The sequence below is a fragment of the Mobula hypostoma genome, chromosome 21 (assembly GCF_963921235.1).
Source record: "Mobula hypostoma chromosome 21, sMobHyp1.1, whole genome shotgun sequence".
Taxonomy (NCBI): Eukaryota; Metazoa; Chordata; class Chondrichthyes; order Myliobatiformes; family Myliobatidae; genus Mobula; species Mobula hypostoma.
The window spans coordinates 53161482-53181084 of NC_086117.1; the positions used below are offsets into that span (position 1 = coordinate 53161482).

Sequence of the window (19603 nt, forward strand, 5' to 3'; positions counted from 1 at the left end):
AAAAGAGTAAACAGTTGACATTTCAGGCTGAGACCCTTCTTCAGGACCATTGGCTACTGGAAGTCATCAAGAAGAGACAGAAAATCGTAAATACGAGGGGTTCTGCAGATGCTGGAAACACACTCAAGATGCTGGAGGAACTCAGCAGGTCAGGCAGCATCTATGGAGGGGAATAAACAGTCAATATATTGGGCTGAGACCCTTCTTCAGGAGAGGGAGCTTGCAGAATGAGTTGATGAGGTTAGGTCCATTCCACAGCAGACAGGATTGATGTGGCTCACTATTACTATGATGCTTAGTGTGTTGTAATAACGTGAGAGATGTGGGCACTCTCAATGAGGGGAGAACACATTGTGTGAATTGAAGGACATCACCAATATCCATTGGCTTTTCAGTTTAATACCCACCCTTGCAGCCTTACAATGGTCTCCTGCAATTTTGTTCTGACACAAAGTAATAAAGGAGGGAAGCCCACCCCAGCACTGAGCACATCTACACGGGGTGTTATTGCAGGAAAGCAGCATCCATCATCAGGGACCCCCACCACCCAGTGGGGCATGTTCTCTTCTCACTGCTGCCATCAGGAAGGAGGTACAGGAGCCTCAGGACTCACACCACCAGGTTCAGGAACAGTAATTACCCCTCAACCATCGGGCTCTTGAACAAGAGGCGATAACTTCACTCACCCCAACACTGAACTGTTCCCACAACCTATGAACTCACTTTTAATGACTCTTCAACTCATGTTAGAATCATAGGAAACTATAGCACAGAAACAGGCCCTTTGGCCCATCTAGTTTGTGCTGAACCATTCTCTATATTTATTTATTTATTATTATTATTCCTTTCTCTTTGTATTTGCACAGTTTATCTTTTGCACACTGATTGAACCACCAAGTTGGTCTTTCACTGATTCTATAATAGTTATTGGATGTATTGAGTATGCCCGCAAGGAAATGAATCTCAGGTTGTGTATGGTGATTAATATGTACTTTGATAATAAATTTTAATTTGAACTTTGAGTTTTCTTCTCATCTCCTGACCTCTGAACCAATTGCTAACATCTACACGACTACAGAAAGAACAAGACTGCAGAGGAGAAATCTGCTCTGAGACTCTGGTCAACCCCAGTCCTGTCCACAAGTGGACTCCTGATACAGGTGAGGTGGTTGAATTCAACATGGTGGGATTTTCCACCTTCAGGAATGACCAGGGTTCAGACACCTTCTCCATCTGTCGTAGACTGCAGCTCAGAGGCTCGAACTGTCCTGTGAGGTGTCCATGATACCTGCTCCCTCAGCTCCTGGACATGAAATGCCAGCAAATATTTCACCGACAACGTTGCAGAAGCGTGTTAAATGTTCGGAAGCAATAGTTCAGTGCGCATCTCTGCAGTGTAGCCCTGTGACCGCGCAGCCTTCCTCTCAAATTCCAAAGAGGGACCAGTTAGGGGGAGTGAGTCGTGGGCATGTTATGTTGGCCCAGGAAGCACGACGACCCTTGTGGGCTGCCCTCAGCCCACCCTCGGACTATGTTGGTCATTCATACAAATGATGCATTTCACTGTATGAGGCTAATCATCTCCAAATGTGGATTATAATGTCAGTCCTGTAATATGAAAATGCAAAATACAGAGATGGGTATCGTTTAGGCTTTCAATCCCACTCTGGAATATTACATAGGGTAAAGTTGGTGCTCCTGATCAAATTTGAAAAGGTGGCTGAGATTGAGAACAATCTCCACAGGCCTAGCGAGTGATTCTGCAGCATTCCTCCATAAAAGGGGGTTAACCCTCCCCTTTGGTTCAGTTCCCCACTGTCAGGACTGCTCAGTGCTGGGTAGGTTTTTGGTGACATGTTTTGATGTTCAAAAGGATGCAAGTTATCTGGAAGAGACAGGGTAATGGTTGTCCATTGGTGGGAAACCTGTGCGGGAGAGTTTAAAGTGCAAAAGCCATTGCACTGGGCCAGTTCCACTCTCTCGACCTCGTAAATCCAGGTCCAGTGGTACAAACAAGCATCACAAACTGAAGTCTTCCTTGGATGCAGTGAATGACCATGATGTCTTCTGTACCTCGTCATGCCCTTCTCTCTCCACGGAGCATTGCAGAACCTCCTTCCTGGCCGTCGGATCTCACTGTAGATCTCATCCACTCAGTCTGCCAGAGCTGACTTCACATGCTGGGACAGGCACGTCCGTATCTCACCGGGGTATGAGGCTGCCGGCTACCATCACCTGGTTTAACCCACCTGTACTGGGGTGTGGCCTCTGTCATGTGCAAACGGCTACTTAGAGCCACGGGTGAGAGCTGAGTGTTCGGTGGGGATCAGAGGTGAGTGAGCTGCCCCAGAATGGAACAGAGGTGCGACCCCTCCCCGGACACCCCATACACTCAGTGTATGGAAGGGGTGTACAGTGTGGGGAAAAAAGCAGAGAAAACTGAAATGAGGTTCAACAGGTCTGAGTGAGTAAAAGCTGTTATTGTGTTGTACGTTTTTATACAATCTCATTAGCACAGGCTCTGGGCAGACGGGGCTCGTCAGCTGTGGTTGGCAGCTCATCTGGGAGAAGGAAATCTCTGATCTCAAGCCTACGCCACCTTGTGGCTACACCCACTCATGGGGAAGGCTTTGGGAGTAAACCATGAGGGTAAACCCGGAGCTGGAGTCCCGAAGGCAGTCCTACGTTAAGCTCAACGCTGACTGGCACCTCCTGCGATGCCGCTGGTGCCGAACTGTATCGGTCTCAGCCGTTCTTTTGGAATCATCCGCTGCGTGGAGAGGGGGGGCCTGCTGCATGGGCAACAGCTTGCTCTCCATATCGTACTGCCCTGGCTCGCGTATCAACTGAACGTAGACACTAGGACACACCATCCATGGTGGGCCCCAACCAACGGACAGTCTCGTTAGCACGGGTAAGACCCTTCACCCTTGTACTAGCTCTTTTGAAAGAGCTCCCCGTGTTCCTGTAAACTTGTAGCTGTTCTACGTGTTAGCATATTCATCTCTAATCTACAAGAGACAGTGTTGTCTAAGGTGGAATGGGGAGACAGGTCTGAGGGTTGAGCTGGTTCACGTTCTGCTGCGGGCGGTGTCACTGTGGTGATACTCGGAACTTGTGCTTAAGGTGGAGGCTTTGGAATGCGCATTTAGTAGGGCTCTTTCCCAAGGCCACGTTTTCCACTAGACATCAACCCAGGCTTTATGGAGACAAATAACTTAAAATCCAACGAGCTACCCTGGAGTTCAGCAGGCCATTTTTGCCTTCGATTCTTCCCGTCAGTCTGTCCGTCACCGAGGAATCACATTCCCCATGCATCGACACGATCGTCAGTGTGACGTGGAGGGCGTGCGCAGAGCAAAGGCCATTTGACCACCGCCTCTCCTCCGACCGAATCAGGAACAGTTGGGTTTGAAGTTTATTGGAGGAGGTTGTAGCAAAAATATATATTTTCTAAAACTGCTTTTCTTTTTAAAGAAAAAGATAGCACCTGCAGCAGGCTGGGGAGATCCTCACTGTCGATCAAACTTTAATAAGAGAAACAAGAATGCCGTGCCTTCAGGTTTACTACAGAAGCATTTCCCAGTCAATGGCAGTTCCGGGATTTCATCCTTATGAACGGCACGGCTTCACTCCTGCCTATCAGACTGTCCCGTCCACCTGGAGCGATAGAAAAGTCAGCATTAGTGCACAACAGATTGCTTTTAATTTCAAAATGTCAAATAAAACTTATGTGAATTAGGGAATGAAAATGAGAGAGTAATAAGCTAATGTTCATGAACCAGATCTTTCCAATGCAAAATTAAATTCATGATTTAATGGTAGATAATTAACTATGTTGCAACATGTATGGAGGAGTATATTTACAAATCTTTGTTTAATGTATCCTTGACAGAGACCTTCGCAACAACCTGGAGGCCTTCATAACAACCCAGAGGCCTTCCTAACAACCCAGAGGCTTTTGCAATGACCGAGGCCTTCCTAACAGCCCAGAGGACTTCCTAATAGCCCAAAGGTCTTCATTACAACTAAGAGGCCTTTCTAACAGCCCAGAGGCCTTCCTAACAACCCAAGAGGCCTTCCTAACAACCCAAGAGGCCTTCCTAACAACCTAGAGGCCTTCCTAACAGCCCAGAGACCTTCCCAACAGCCCAGAGGACTTCCAAATAACCCAAAGGTCTTCATTACAACTAAGACGCCTTTCTAACAGCTCAGAGGCCTTTCTAACAGCTCAGAGGCCTTTTTAAACAGCTCAGAGGCCTTTCTAACAGCCCAGGGACCTTCCTAACAACCCAGAGGCCTTCCTAACAACCCAGAGGGTTTCCTAACAGCCCAGTGGCCTTCTTAACAACCCAGGTAGTCATTGGGGCAGTTGGCAAATCAAGCATGTTGAATGGCATTTCCACTACATACGTGTAAAGGAGAATGAAATAATTGTTACTCCAGATCCAATGCAACACAAAAATAACAATAAGGAACACAAATATATTTACATGAGATAGCTTATATACATAGATTGATTGTATGTCCATAAAGTGATGCTAATGTCTCCACATAAGGTGATTCTCACAGAAAATGATAAAGTAGTGGTGGTCGGGGTGGGTTAGTGGGTGGAGGTGTTGATCAGCCTTACTGCTTGGGTCTGGTGGTTTTGAGTCTGTTTGGGAGTGGGACAAACAGTCCTTGAGTGGGGGGGGGGATCCTCCATGACATAACTGGCCACTTTCTGGCACTTGGTGCAGTTGGAGTGTATTCTGAGAGAGAGTTTGGATACATCTTTTGCTGCTCCCATCTCCCTAAATCCATTGTCTATCCTGTAATCTAAACAATCCAAGCTTGGTACCATGAGAATACACCTTCCCAATGAATTTAGTGCATTCTGGCTGTCCTTTAACAACCTGTAGTCCTCGGCTACACACAGGCATTCAGCAGTCATCTCTGCTGTTCATTCACTGTGATCATCTCAAACCTCTGGTTCAGACAGCTCCTCCTACTTGATGCTATAACACACGCTCTCAACAAATCTAGTATTGTCTTGGAATGGTTCATAGATTCCCAATTATTCACTACATGAATTATTCAGAGATGGGGCGTTCATTCTAAATCACAAATTTCTACAGATGTACTGTGAGGAGTATTCGAACTGGCTGCATCACTGTCTGGTGTGGAGGGGCCACTGCACAGGATCGGAGAACGCTGCAGACAGTTGTAAACTCAGTCAGCTCCATCGTGGGCAACAGCCTCCCCAGCGTTGAGGACATCTTCAAAAGGCGATGCCTCAAAAAGATTCCATCCATCATTAAGGACCCCCATCACCCAGGACATGCCCTCTTCTCATTGCTACCATCAGGGAGGAAGTACAGGAGCCTGAAGACATACACTCAGTGTTTTAGGAACAACATTTTCCCCTCTGCCATAAGATTTCTGAATGAACAAAGAATCCATGAACACTACCTCACTATTTTTTTTCTTTTTGCACTACTTCTTTAATTTATATTTATATATATTTCTTATTGCAATTTATATGTAGTTTTCTATTGTTATGTATTGCGATGTACTGTTGCTGCAAAAACAAATTTCACGACCTATATGACCTTAAGACCATAAGATATAGGAGCAGAATAAGGCCCTTTGGCCCGTCGAGTCTGCTCTACCATTTCATCATGGCTGATCCATTTTCCCTCTCAGCCCCAGTCTCCTGCCTTCTCTCCGTATCCCCTCATGCCAATGATATTAAACTTGATCCTAATTCTGTTCCAGGGTATTAAAACCACGGTGTGAAATCACATCACCCAGCTAATCAAACGTCCCCTGCTTAGCAGGAATGGTGTTATACTTGTTGTGGGAGTTCATGGGCTGATCCTATGCCAGCCAGTTAGCCACTCCCACATGGGACAAGCGGAGTTGTCGATAAAGTTCAGTGAAAAGCCTGCATGCTGCACCCTCCCTCAATATCAAACATAAAAATACTTGAAACAACCCACCAGCTGCATTTGGGAAAGGTGCGGTGCCGAGGGACAAGGTCCGGATTAAGAGCGTAACAGGGGTCAGTATAAGCTTAAGCAGAGAAGACGTCCTTGCATTGGAATTGAGATCGTTAGGTAGCTGGCGGTGGGGAGCTAGCACCAGCGTAAGAGGTTGAATGGCCTTGTGGTGTAATTCCCAGCACTGATATGCACAGAAAAAAGGATGGTCTTGCTGAGAAGACGCACGTTCCATCTCATCTGTTATGAAATTCCACTACCATTACATGAGCAAGGTGTAACATATACAAAAGAGAGGTAGGTGTTCTACAAAAAAATCAATTAATTTATTTATAAAAACTTTATACACACGAACAAATTTACACATGCACGCACCCACATCTGTAATCACAAATATATTAAAGGCTGATCTGTTCTTCAGCAAGTGAATACATCAGTAATTTACAATATTTTATACACTGATTGTTAAGAAACACAATCTAGTCGGGTTCTGCATCATTTCTTTGGAAGGGCATATTACAAAAAGAAAAGGTAATCTGTAAATAATGTATAGAAACAGTAAAAAGAATTTACAAATGATCGAAAGTACAAAAAGAGAAACGGTTAAATGCTATTGTTGTAAGATTATGTAGGAAATCTCTCTCAGTGGCAGGTTAATGTTGAGTTGAACACTCCTTTCGATGTGGGGTTCCGGGAGGGCACTGCCACCACAGTTGTGAAAACACATCACCCTGCCTCGCTTTGCAAGAGACGGCGTAGTACTTAAAACAGGCCACCCGCCGCATTTGGAAAAGCGCAGTGGCGGGGGTGGGGGGGACAAGGTGCGGGTAAGAATTTCTGGATGTAGCCGAGGACACATTAAAGGTACATTTTATTTAGCATATTTCTTTTACCTGCTGCTTGTGTTTTTTTTTTGCACAGTCTGCATGCTATTATTTGTAAAGAACATACACCCATTTTAACCAGTTTCTGACACAAAAAAAACAGATAGAAAATATACATTTAGATGGAAAAGCATGCATTTCATGAATCTGGTGTGAAATGAATTGTAACGAAGAGGGCAGGGCTTGCTGTTCAGCTGAATGCTGTCTGATGCCACTAAGACGATGACAGTTTATAGTGGAATATGAATAAGCACAGGCACATTCTGGGTGACGGGATGGTCGGGGAGGGGGGGATAATAGCGGATATGGATTCAGGGACAAGACACAAGATTTCACAGGTTCCGACTAATGGCTTTTCGGTGGAACGAGCTATAATGAACACAGATACCACATACAACGTGTACCTTCTCCGATACTGAGTGGTGTGTAAAGAGGAAGGAATTTCTGTGCGTCTCTAAGGCAAGACAGTACGGGTGGTGGTTACACCAAGTGAGCGGAAAGATGTGGAAGTGCGCGACTATTCAGAACACACAAGAATCACTTCACGCCACCCAGCTTCCTCAGCAGTTTCTTTCCTTTTGATAATAGTCCCCTTTTCTTTTTTGAAGGCATGCCTCTGGCCCACAGTGGGGTGCCAGGCCCATCTATAACGGCAGATCCAGAGTGGTGTTGGTGATGGTGGTGGGGGTGGACAGTTGGAGACGCAGACCTCCTTTGCGTGCTTTCACCGGGGACCTAGTGTGCATCATACGATTCAATTAGTTCGACTTTTAAGGGTAGGGAAGGGATTGCACTAAGGTAAACGATAAGCAGAAGAAGCACATCAAATTCTAAAACGCACAAAGGCCATCTATAGCACTCGAGGGTCAGGACACCTGAAGATACCATAGGCCGGGTTAATCTAATGCAGCCGACAACTCAAACTGAACAAATCTACTCGGTTCAACCTTGCGGGGAAAACAGGCATGAAGTTCTGAAAGAAAAAGTGTTCCCCAAAGTCTTTTCAGCACCAAATAAATACTGTTTTGGGCAATGAAAGAGTTACTTCCAATCTCAGGCAAATAAAACAGATAGGAAAGAGCTAACGTGGATTTTGGGGGATAATTTTGCTCGTGGTCTCTTTAGGGGAAAGCGTGTTTTTCTTTCAGGGTCGGGCGAGAAGGCCCTAAAGTGGCGGCTGCCTCAGATGCCAGCAGGTCCCCTCTATAGGTATCTTCAGCTGTTCACTTACGTGAAGCTTACAATGCAGTTATTAGGATGTGAAATGAACACTCTTCTTCTGTTCCCGGTGATGAGCAAAGGGGAAAAAAGAACACAGAAAAGTTTGCAATGACCAGACTGAAATGGGAAAAAGCAAGAAACCCCAGTAAACATCGCTGCTCAGGATGACTATCAGGCGTGTCTGCGTTTGTGAACACTAGCGTCTGGTCTGGTCCAGCTCCCCACAGCAGCTAAAATGAGGCCTTTCTTTCCACGTGTAACATTTTTATTTGGTCTGCTGGCCTCGGCAGTTCTGCTTTGGATAGATTAAAACATGAAGTGAGCGTTCAGAGCAAGGACCTTTTTTATTATTCAAATGGTGCCCAGAGTGAAGTTTTGACAGTGATTCAACAGGAGACCACTCTGACAGCATCAGTATTCCTGTCTGCTGCAGCCTGCACTCCTCCGCATAGAGTCATAGAGCACCGTAGCTCAAAAATAGGCCCTTTGGCCCATCTAGTTCATGCCTAACTATTCTGCCCGCTCCCATCTACCTGCACCGGGACCATACCCTTCCCATCCACGTACCGATCCAAACTTCTTTCCAATGTTGCAGTCGAGCTCACACCCAACACTTGCGCTGGCAGCTCGTTCCACACTCCCAGCACCCACCGAGTGAAGAAGTTTCTTCTCATGCTCCCCTTAAACAGTTCACCTTTCACCCTTAACCCATGACCTGCAGTTCTAGTCCCACCCAACCTCAGTGGAAAAAGCCTGCCTGCATTTACCCTATCTATACCCCTCATAATTTTGTATACCTCCATCAGATCTCCTCTCAATCTTCTACGTTCAAAGGAATATAGTCCGAACCTACTCAGTCCTTCCTTATAATTCAGGACCTCAATTTCCAGCAACATCCTCGTAAATTTTCTCTGCACTATTTTAATCTTATTTTATTTAGAGGTACAGTGTCGAACAGTCCTTTCCATCCCAATGAGTCACACCACCCAGCAATCCACTGATTTAACCCCAGCCAAATCACAGGACAATTTACAATGACCAATTAACCTATTAACTGATATGTCTTTGGACTGACGGGAGGAAACCCACGCAGTTCACGGGGAGGACGTACAAACTCCTTATGGAGGGCGCCAGAATTGAATGAGTTGTGGAACATCCGAGCGTCACAATTACCACGGCGCTCACCCAGGACCTTCTGTTCCCAACCTGGGGTCCGTGGACACCCTGGTTAATGGTAAGAGTTCATGGCATAAAAAAGTTTGAACCCCTGCTATAGAACCATACAATAATGAAATAATTATTGATAGCTTTTCTGTAGGTAGGTGTTCAGAACTACACACAGTGCTCCAAATTAGGCCTTACCAAAGCCTTACATCAACCTCTCCTCCATAATAAAGTCCCTCAAGTTCTTGCATATCTCTAATATGCTCTTCCTAGCTTATGTCTTTCCTATAGCGGTGTGACCAAAACCGAACATAATATTGCAAATAACACACACAAAATGCTGGAGGAACTCAGCAGGCCAGGCAGCATCTATGGAAAAGAATACAGTTGATGTTTCAGGCCAAAACCCTTCGGCTGGAAGGTCTCAGCCCGAAACATCAACTGTACTCTTTTCCGTAGATGCTGCCTGGCCTGCTGAGTTCCTCCAGCATTTTGTGTGTGTTGTTTTGGATTTCCAGCATCTGCAGATTTTCTCATGTTTGTGATAATATTGCAGATGTAGCCTCACCAATGCCTTGAAGTCATGATACTATTAGCGTGGTAAGTCGTGATTGACCCTGAGAAGCTGTTCTTGCATTCTCATGGTCTGTAGGGGAGGCTCCAAAGGAAGTTCACAAGAATGGTCCCAGGAATAAAAGTTTTAGGAGCTTTTGGGCCTGTACTTGCTGGAGTTTAGAGGAATGAGGAGGGGATCTCATTGAAACCTATCAAATACTGAAAGGCCTAGATAGAGTGGATGTGGAGAGGGGAGAGGATGTTCCCTAAAGTGTGGGAGTCTAGGACCAGAGGGTACAGCCTCAGAATAGAGGGATATCCATTTAGAACAGAGATGAGGAGGAGTCTGTGGAATTCATTGCCATAGATGGCTGTAGAAGCCAAGTCATTGGGTTTGTTTATTGAGGTTGATTGGTTCTTGATTAGTAAGACCATCAAAGGTTATGGGTAGAAGGCAGGAGAATGAGTTTGAGAGAGATAATAAATCAGCCAAGATGGAATGGCAGAGCAGACTTGATGGGCCAAGTGGCCTAATTCTGCTCCTATGTCGTATGGTCTTATACATCTTCTACATAACATCTTAACTCCAGCACTCAGTACTTTGATTTATGAAAGCCAACGTGCCAAATGCTCCCTTTTACAATTCTGTCTACCTGTGATGCCATTTTCTAAGCAATTGTGGATATGTATTCCCATATCCCTCTGTTCTACCACACTCCTCAGTACCCTACCACTCCGTGTAAGCCCTACATTGGTTTGTCCTTGCAAAGTGCAATGCCTTGCACTACCTGCATTGAATTGCATTTTTCAGCCCGTTCTTGCTGCTCCAGGCTCCGATAGTCTTCCTCAATGACCACCTCACCCCAAATCTTGGTGTCATTCACAAATTTGAGGCAAAATGACATCAACTTCACGGACCCGTCATACAAATCACAGAGGAATTGTTTGCTACCCTGAGGCAAATCAGGGTGGATAAATCCCCAGGGCATAACAAGGTGCTCCCTCAGACCCTTTGGGAGGCAAGTGCAGAAATTGCCTGGGCCACACCAGAGATATTTAAATCCTTAGCCACAGGAGAGGTATCAGATAGGAGGATAGTCAATGTTGTTCTGCTGTTTAAAAAAGGTTCTAAACAGAAACCAGGAAATTATTGGCTGGTTAGTCTGACATCAGTTGTGGGAAAGTTATTGGAAGGTATTCTAAGGGACCAGATATATGAGCATTTGGATAGTCATGGACTGATCAGGAATAGTCAGCATGGCTTTGTGAGTGGTAGATCATGTCTAACCAATCTTAAGAGTTTTTTGAGGAAGTTACCAAGAAAGTTGATAAAGGCAAGGCAGTGGATGTTGTCTACATGGACTTCAGTAAGGCATTTGACAAGGTCCCATATGAGAGGCTGGTCAAGAAGGTTCAGTCGCTCGGCATCACAATGAGTTAGTAAATTGGATTAGACATTGGCTCTGTGGGAGAAACCAGAGAGTGGCAGTAGAGGGTTGCCTCTCTGACTGGAGGCCTGTGACTAGTGGAATCCCACAGGGATCGATCTTGATAGCCTGCTTGCATTTACCTTTTCTATAACCCTCATAATTTCCCCTTCCGGAGGGGTCTATCATGTGGAATCTTGTCATAGGCCTTACAAGAGTCAATATGCCTTCAACAGCCTTCTCAGTTACCACCTCAAAAATTCAACGAGTGAGGCAGGATTTCCCCACACAAAGCCACGTGGACAATTACGGACCAAGACATCTGTCTAATCGCACATAAATCCTTATCATGACTGCAAGTAGGGAGCTTAACCCAAAATGTCTCCATAGACGCTGCCTGACCTGCTGAGTTCCCCCAGCATCGTGTGTGTGTGTGTGTGTGTGTGTTTGTGTGTTCTGGATTTCCACTATCTGCAGAATCTTTTGTGTTTATTTAATCCTGTCCCTTGGGGATTTTCCCCAATAATTTTACAATACTGACATGGTGACATGGGTTTTAAAGGGAAAAGTTACTTTTACACAGCAATACAGACATTTCAACCCATAACGTTGTGCTGACCTTTTAACCTACTCCAAGATCAATCTCCTAGATAACCCTCCATTTTTCTATCACCCATGTGCCTATCTCTTAAATTTCCCTAATGTATCTGTCTCTACCACCACCTCCAGCAGGGTATGCCATACAACTGCCGCTCTCTGTGTAAAAAACCTATCACTGACATCAGCCCCTATACCTTCCTCCAATCACCTTAAAGTTATGTCTCCCTCCCCATATTAGACTGGGTCAGCCATGATGAAATGGCGGAGCAAACGCAGTGGGCCAAATGGCTGAATTCTGCTGCTGTATCCCAGGATCTTATTTCCTTGCCAAGAGAGTGCTGCCCTCCCCAGAGGGCATGTGCAACCATTGCTGATATCTTCTCGATGTTCGGTATTCAGTTCTTGTGCTCAGTGGTTGAGTTACTTTTAAATGCCAGTTCAAAGCCTACTTATTGATTGGACCACCAGGAGGCCACCCTCGGGGTGGTGGAGCAGTACCTTATATCACGTCTGGGTAGACTCCAACTTGATGGCCTGAATATTGAGTTCTCCCTCCAGTAATTTTGTCCGTCTCCCCTCCCTCTTCTTCTAATCCCAACTTTGGTCTCATCCCTCCTTGGGTCCCCTCCTTCCCTTTCTCCTCAGGTCCACTCTCCTCTCCTATCAGATTCCTTCCACTCCAGCCCTTTACCTTTCCCACACACTTGACTTCACCGATCACCCTCCAGCCAGCCTCCTTCACCTCCCCCCACCTTCCCCCTTCCGTTCCAGTCCTGAAGAAGGGCCTTGGCCTGAATCGAGTACTGTTTATTCATTTCTGTAGATGCCGCCTGACCTGCTGAGTCCCCCTTCATTTTGTGTGTTTTGCTATTTATTTAACTTTGCTTTGAACTAACAATTTTGTCTTTTATTTTCATGTTTGCACCTTTTCCGATCGTGAATCACTTTGAGCTGTGTCGCCTGTAAGGAAAGTTCTCTATAAATGAAGTTACTATTATTATGTTGTTCAAAGTGTGTGGAAGAGAGATTGGTCAATTAGCCATTTGTTTACTCAGTTTAGTACAAGTCGGTGGTGGGCTGCAGACTGTAGTGTTCTGTAAATCTCTGAAAGCTGCTCAGGGGATATGGTGATGGACAGAGATGAAGATTGACCGCATCTGGATGAATGCTCAGCAGGTTTAGAGACCCTGATGGTAGTTTCTGCACCCTTCTCCCTGGCTGCTCCACAGCACGGAGGTCTGCCTCGAATTCCGGTTACACCTTCACACCTCTAAATCACAGCCAGGGTTGGATGATTATGCCAGTTAACTCAAGCTCTAAGCACAGGAACTGAACTCTGAGCAGGTATAAACAATGATTGCGATGGGCAGCACTCGTAGCAGGTGGAAGGAATTTAGACTATAATATAGGAGCAGAATTAGGCCATTTGGCCCATTGCATCTGCACCATTATTTCATCATGACTGGTCCATTTTCCCTCTCAGCCCCAATTTCCAGCCTTCTCCCCGTATCCCTTCACACCCTGACTAATCAAGAACCTGTCAACCTCTGCCTTAAATACACCCAATGATCTAGCCTCCACAGCCGTCTTTGGCAATGAATTCCGCAGACTCACCACCATCTAGCTAACGAAATTCCTCCTCATCTCTGTTCTAAATGAACACTGCTCTATTCTGAGGCTGTGTCCTCTGGTCTTAGACACCCCCACCATAGGAAACATCCTCTCCACATCCACTCTATCGAAGCCTTTCACCATTCGATAGGTTTCATTGCGAACCCCCCTCAATTTTCAGCATTCCAGTGAGTACAGGCCCAGAGCCATCAAATGCTCCTCATATGACAAACCTTTGCAGCCCGGAATCATTCTCGTGAACCTCCTCTGGACCCTCTCCAATGCCAGCACATTCCTTCTTAGATAAGGGGCCCAAAAATGTTCTCAATACTCTGTGTATTTAAGTGCTTTACAAAGCCTCAACATCACATCCGTGCTTTTATGTTCTACTTCGCTCAAAATGAATGCTAACATTGCATTTGCCTTCCTCACCACCAACTCAACCTGCAGATTAACCTTTAGGAAATCCTGCACGAGGGCTCCCAAGTCCCTTTGCAACTCAGATTTTCGAATTTTCTCTCCATCCAGAAAACAGTCTACACTTTTACTCCTTCTGCCAAAGTGCATGACCATACACTTCCCGACACTGTATTCCATCTGCCACTTCAAATCTGCAGACCTACCAGCACTCCCTCTGAGTTCTCCTCCACTGGAGCCCATGGGAGGTCGCCTGCCCATCACCAGCCTCTGGTTCTTCTCCTCCTTCTCTTCCTTCATGGACCACTGTCCTCTACCAGATTCTACCTACCCCTTGCCCTGACAGAATGCAGAAGCACGTTCAATCCCCACAGTGGAGGGTGCACCTGTAGGCAACTGAAGTGGGGAGGTGCCACTTATCCTCTGCATTGGTGAGGCCCAACATAGAGCGGGAGAATGCTTCAACGGGTGCCTTTGCTATGTCTGCTGCAAATTTTGCACACCGACTGTTCATCTGTCCGTACTGTTGGGTGCAGTCTTTCATTAATCCTATCGTGTTTCTTGCATGTACAGTGAATGCCCACAAGAAAATGTATCTCAGGGTTGTGGTATGGTGATACGTATGCATGTATTTTGATAATAAATTTACTCTGAACTTTGAGAAGGCAGGATCTCCCGGTGGCCACCCATTTCAATTTGACTTCCCATTCCCATTTGGATATGTCTGTCCATGGCCTCCTCTACCGCCAGAATGAGGCCACACTCAGGTTGGAGGAGCAACACCTCATATTCCATTTGGGTAGCTGCAGCCTGATAGCATGAATATTGATTTCTCCAACTCTGGTAATTTCTCCCCCTCCCTCTTCTCCTTTTTTTCCATTCCCCATTCTGGTTTCCCTCTTACCCCTTCTCTTCTCCTCACCTGCCCATCACCTCCTTCTGGTTCCCCTCCTCCTTCCCATTCTCCCATGGTCTACACTCCTCTCCTATCAGATTCCTTCTTCTTCAGCCCTTTGCTTTTTCCACCAATCACTTCCCAGCTTCTTACTTCATCCACCCCACCTTCTTATTCTGGCTTCTGACCCCCCCCCCCTTCCATTCCAGTGAAGATGAAGGGTTTTGGGCTGAAACATCGACTGTTTATTCCCCTCTATAGATGCTGCCTGATCTACTGACTTCCTCCAGCATCTTGTATGTGTCACATCTGTCAAACGGGAGCTTTTGGACTGAAGCAAATAGGAAGGAAAAGAACCAACAAAAACAACAGCGGACAGATATATCAGAGCTTTTTTCAACACAAAAACACACACAGCCTCATGTTGGGAGAGCCGTTCCGGAGCTTGGTGGAAGCAGAAAGCTTTAACGAGTAACGTAATGGAGGAGAAGATTGAGATCCAAGGGCAGGAAGGAGTCCTGAGACAACGTTCCTCATGCGAGACTAATCCAGAAGATTAAGGAGCATGGGGTTCTGTTTGGATTCAGAACTGGTTTGCAGATAGAAGACAGAGGGTAGTGGTTGAAGGGACTTATTCGAGCTGGATGTCTGTAATTAGTGGTGTTCCACAGATATCTGTGCTGGGACCTCCGTTGTTTGTGATGTATATAAATGACCTGGATGAAAATGTAGATGGGTGGGTTAGTAAATCTGTGGACGATACCAAGATTGGTGGAGTTGTGGATAGCGTAGAAGACTGGCAAAGAATACAGTGTGATATAGGTCAGTTGCAGATATGGGCACAGAAATGGCAGATGGAATTTAACCCAGATAAATGCGAGGTGTTGCAAGGAGCAAGTACATTGTTAAGGGCAAGATCCTTAACAGTGTTGCTGAGCAGAGAGATCTTGGGGTCCAGGTTCACAGCTCTTTGAAAGAGGCTACACAGGTCAATGAGGTGGTTACGAAGGCTTATGGAATGTTTGCTTTTATTAGTCGAGGCACTGAATTCAAAAGTCAGGAGGTTATGTTGCTACAATAAATATAGGCAGCATGGAGTAAATAAGGTGCTTGAGGAATATAAAGAATGTAAAAAGAATCTTAAGAAAGAAATTAGAAAAGCTAAAAGAAGATACGAGGTTGCTTTGGCAAGTAAGGTGAAAATAAATCCAAAGGGTTTCTACAGTTATATTAATAGCAAAAGGATAGTGAAGGATAAAAGTGGTCCCTTAGAGAATCAGAGTGGACGGCTATGTGTGGAACCAAAAGAGATGGGGGAGATTTTGAACAATTTCTTTTCTTCGGTATTCACTAAGGAGAAGGATATTGAGTTGTGTAAGGTAAGGGAAACAGGTAGGGAAGTTATGGAAACTATGATGATTAAAGAAGAGGAAGTACTGGCGCTTTTAAGGAATATAAAAGTGGATAAGTCTCCCGGTCCTGACAGGATATTCCCTAGGACCTCGAGGGAAGTTAGTGTAGAAATAGCAGGGGCTCTGACAGAAATATTTCAAATGTCATTAGAAACGGGGATGGTGCCGGAGGATTGGCGTATTGCTCATGTTGTTCCATTGTTTAAAAAAGGTTCTATGAGTAAACCTAGCAATTATCGGCCTGTGAGTTTGACATCAGTGGTGGGTAAATTGATGGAAAGTATTCTTCGAGATGGTATATATAATTATCTGGATAGACAGGGTCTGATTAGGAACAGTCAACATGGATTTGTGTGTGGAAGGTCATGATTGACAAATCTTATTGAATTTTTTGAAGACGATACCAGGAAAGTTGACGAGGGAAAAGCGGTGGATGTTGTCTATATGGTCTTCAGTAAGGCCTTTGACAAGGTTCCACACGGAAGGTTAGTTAAGAAGGTTCAATCCTTAGGTATTAATATTGAAATAGTAAAATGGATTCAGCAGTGGCTGGATGGGAGACGCCAGAGAGTAGTGGTGGATAACTGTTTGTCAGATTGGAGGCCAGTGACTAGTGGTGTGCCTCAGGGATCTGTACTGGGTCCAGTGTTGTTTGTCATATATATTAATGATCTGGATGATGGGGTGGTAAATTCCATTAGTAAGTATGCAGATGATACTAAGATAGATGGAGTTGTGGATAATGAAGTAGGTTTTCAAAGCTTGCAGAGAGATTTAGGCCAGTTAGAAGAGTGGGCTGAAAGATGGCAGATGGAGTTTAATGCTGATAAATGTGAGGTGCTACATTTTGGTAGGACTAATCAAAATAGGACATACATGGTAAATGGTAGGGCATTGAAGAATACTGTAGAACAGAGGGATCTAGGAATAATGGTGCATAGGTCCCTGAAGATGGAATCTCATGTGGATAGGGTGGTGAAGAAAGATTTTGGTATGCTGGCCTTTATAAATAACAGCATTGAGTATAGGAGTTGAGATGTAATGTTAAAATTGTACAAGGCATTGGTAAGGCCAAATTTGGAGTACTGTGTACCGTTCTGGTCGCTGAATTATAGGAAAGATGTCAACAAAATAGAGAGAGTACAGAGAAGATTTACTAGAATGTTACCTGGGTTTCAACATCTAAGTTACAGAGAAAGGTTGAACAAGTTAGGTCTTTATTCTTTGGATTATAGAAGGTTGAGGGGGGACGATAGAGGTATTTAAAATTATGAGGACAATAGATAGAGTTGATGTGGACAGGCTTTTTCCATTGAGAGTGGGGGAGATTCAAACAAGAGAACATGAGTTGAGAGTTAGGGGGCAAAAGTTTTGGGGTAACATGAGGGGGAACTTCTTTACTCAGAGAGTGGTAGCTGTGTGGATCGAGCTTCCAGCGGAAGTGGTTGAGGCAGGTTCAATGTTGTTGTTTAAAGTTATATTGGATAGCTATATGGACAGGAAAGGAATGGAGGGTTATGGGCTGAGTGCAGGTCAGTGGGACTAGGTGAGTGTAAGAGTTCGGCATGGACTAGAAGGGTCGAGATGGCCTGTTTCCGTGCTGTAATTGTTATATGGTTATATAACTTTATAGAACTCTGGTTAGGCCACATCTGGAGTATTGCATGCTGTTCTGGTTGCCCCACTAGAGGAAGGATGTTGAGGCTTTTTGGAGAGGGTGCAGAAGAGGTTTACCACAATGCCACCTGGTTTAGAGGGCATGTGCTGTCATGAGAGGCTGGATAAACTTGGGTTGTTTTCTCTGGGGCAGCGGATGCTGAGGGGAGATCTGATAGAGGTTTATAAGATTATGACAGGCATAGATAGAGTAGACAGAGAGTGTCTGTTTCCTAGGGTTATATTGTCTAAAACCACAGGGCATGTATTGAGGATGAGAGGGGGTCGGTTCAAGGGGGATGTGAGGGGAAAACCTTTTACTCAGAGAGTGGTGGATGTCTAGAATGTGCTGCCTGGTGTGGTAGAGGCAAATACATTAAGGCTTTTAAGAGACGTTTAGATAGGTGCATGAATCAGGAGAATGGAGGGATATGGGCATTGTGCAGGTAGGAGGGTTTTTGATTTTCTTTTTAGCTGGTACAGCACAACACTGAGGGCCGAATGGCCTGTTCCTGTGCTGTACTGTTCCATGGTCTGAGCTGAAATATCGACAGGGTTTTCTGCGAACTGGCTGAATTTTTCCAGTGTTTCTGCTTCTGCTGGGGAGGATTGTTGGAGTCAGAGGCAAGGCCCCAGCAGGCAGTGACTAAACTGTGAAGGCAGAGGACGGGAAACACACTTGTACTCACTAGTGTCGACCCCAATTCAAGATGAGGCAAATATATCCAATCAGCTGATGGTCCAGTCACTGTGAGCCAGAGTGGGGAGTGAACCTGATGGAGCAGGACTAGAGATCCTTGGGACAGATGACCCCTGTCACCCTGCTGTTGACCACTGGGTGTTGGCAAAGAATTTTCAAAGAAAAGGTCAGCGCAGTATTGTAGGCCAAAAGACCTATACTGTTCTTTGTTCTACGAATGAGTGCCCAGACTTAGATCTGACCTTTGATTGCTCTCTGAGACTGTGTGGAAGGTTTGATTGTTCACTGAGTCTGTGGGGAAAGTTTGACTTTTCTCTGTGACTGTGCAGAAAGTTCGATTATTCTCTGAGACTGTGGAATGGTTTGATTGTTCTCTGAGACTGTGGTGTAGGTTTGATTGTTCTCTGAGAATGTGAGGAAGTTTTGATTGTTCTCTGAGACTGTAGAATGGTTTGATTGTTCTCTGAGACTGTGGGTAAGGGTGGATTGTTCTCTGAGATTGTGGGTAAGGGTGGATTGTTCTCTAAGACTGTGGGTAAGGATGAAATGTTCTTTGACACTATGGACAAAGTTTTATTTTTCTCTGAGGCTATAGCGAATGTTTGATTGTTTTCTGAGATGGTGGCAAAGATTTGTTTGCTTTCTGCGACTAAGGGGAAGGCTTGACTGTTTTCTGAAACTGTGGGGAATGTTCGATTGTTCTCTTAAACCTTCGGGAAGGTTGGTTAATCTTGGAGCCTGTGTGGAAGTTTTGATTGTGTTCTGAACTGTGAGGTATGTATTGATTGTTTTCAGAGATTGTAGGGAAGTTTTGATTGTTCACTGAGACTGTGGGGAGGGTTTGTTGGTTCTCTGAGACTGTGGAGAAGGTTAGACTGTTCTCTAGGACTTGGGTAATGTATGAATGTTCTCTGACACTGTGAAAGTGTTTTATTGTTCTCCGAGACTATGGGGAAGTTTTACTTGTTTCCTGAGACTGTGTGGGATGTATGACTGCTCTCTGAACTGTGGGGATGTTTCAGTTGTTCTCGGAGTCTGTGGAGATTGTTTGATTGTTCACTGAGACTGTAGAGAATA

At 45.2% G+C, this 19603-nt stretch overlaps 1 protein-coding gene across 11 annotated transcripts in view; it reads right to left on the reverse strand.

Annotated features, from left to right (window-relative positions):
* Nucleotides 1-466: 466 nt before the first annotated feature.
* Nucleotides 467-19603, reverse strand: part of rimbp2b (RIMS binding protein 2b) — a 205875-nt gene continuing 186738 nt past the window's right edge. For 10 of the 11 annotated variants that reach the window (XM_063074042.1, XM_063074051.1, XM_063074050.1 and 7 more), the window contains one exon: nt 6337-7603. In XM_063074042.1, the coding sequence (XP_062930112.1) occupies nt 7406-7603 (198 nt within the window). In that variant the 3' untranslated portion in view covers nt 6337-7405. Of the gene's footprint in view, nt 3661-6336; nt 7604-19603 lie in introns of those variants that run through there. The other variant, XM_063074044.1, reaches the window with a different exon arrangement.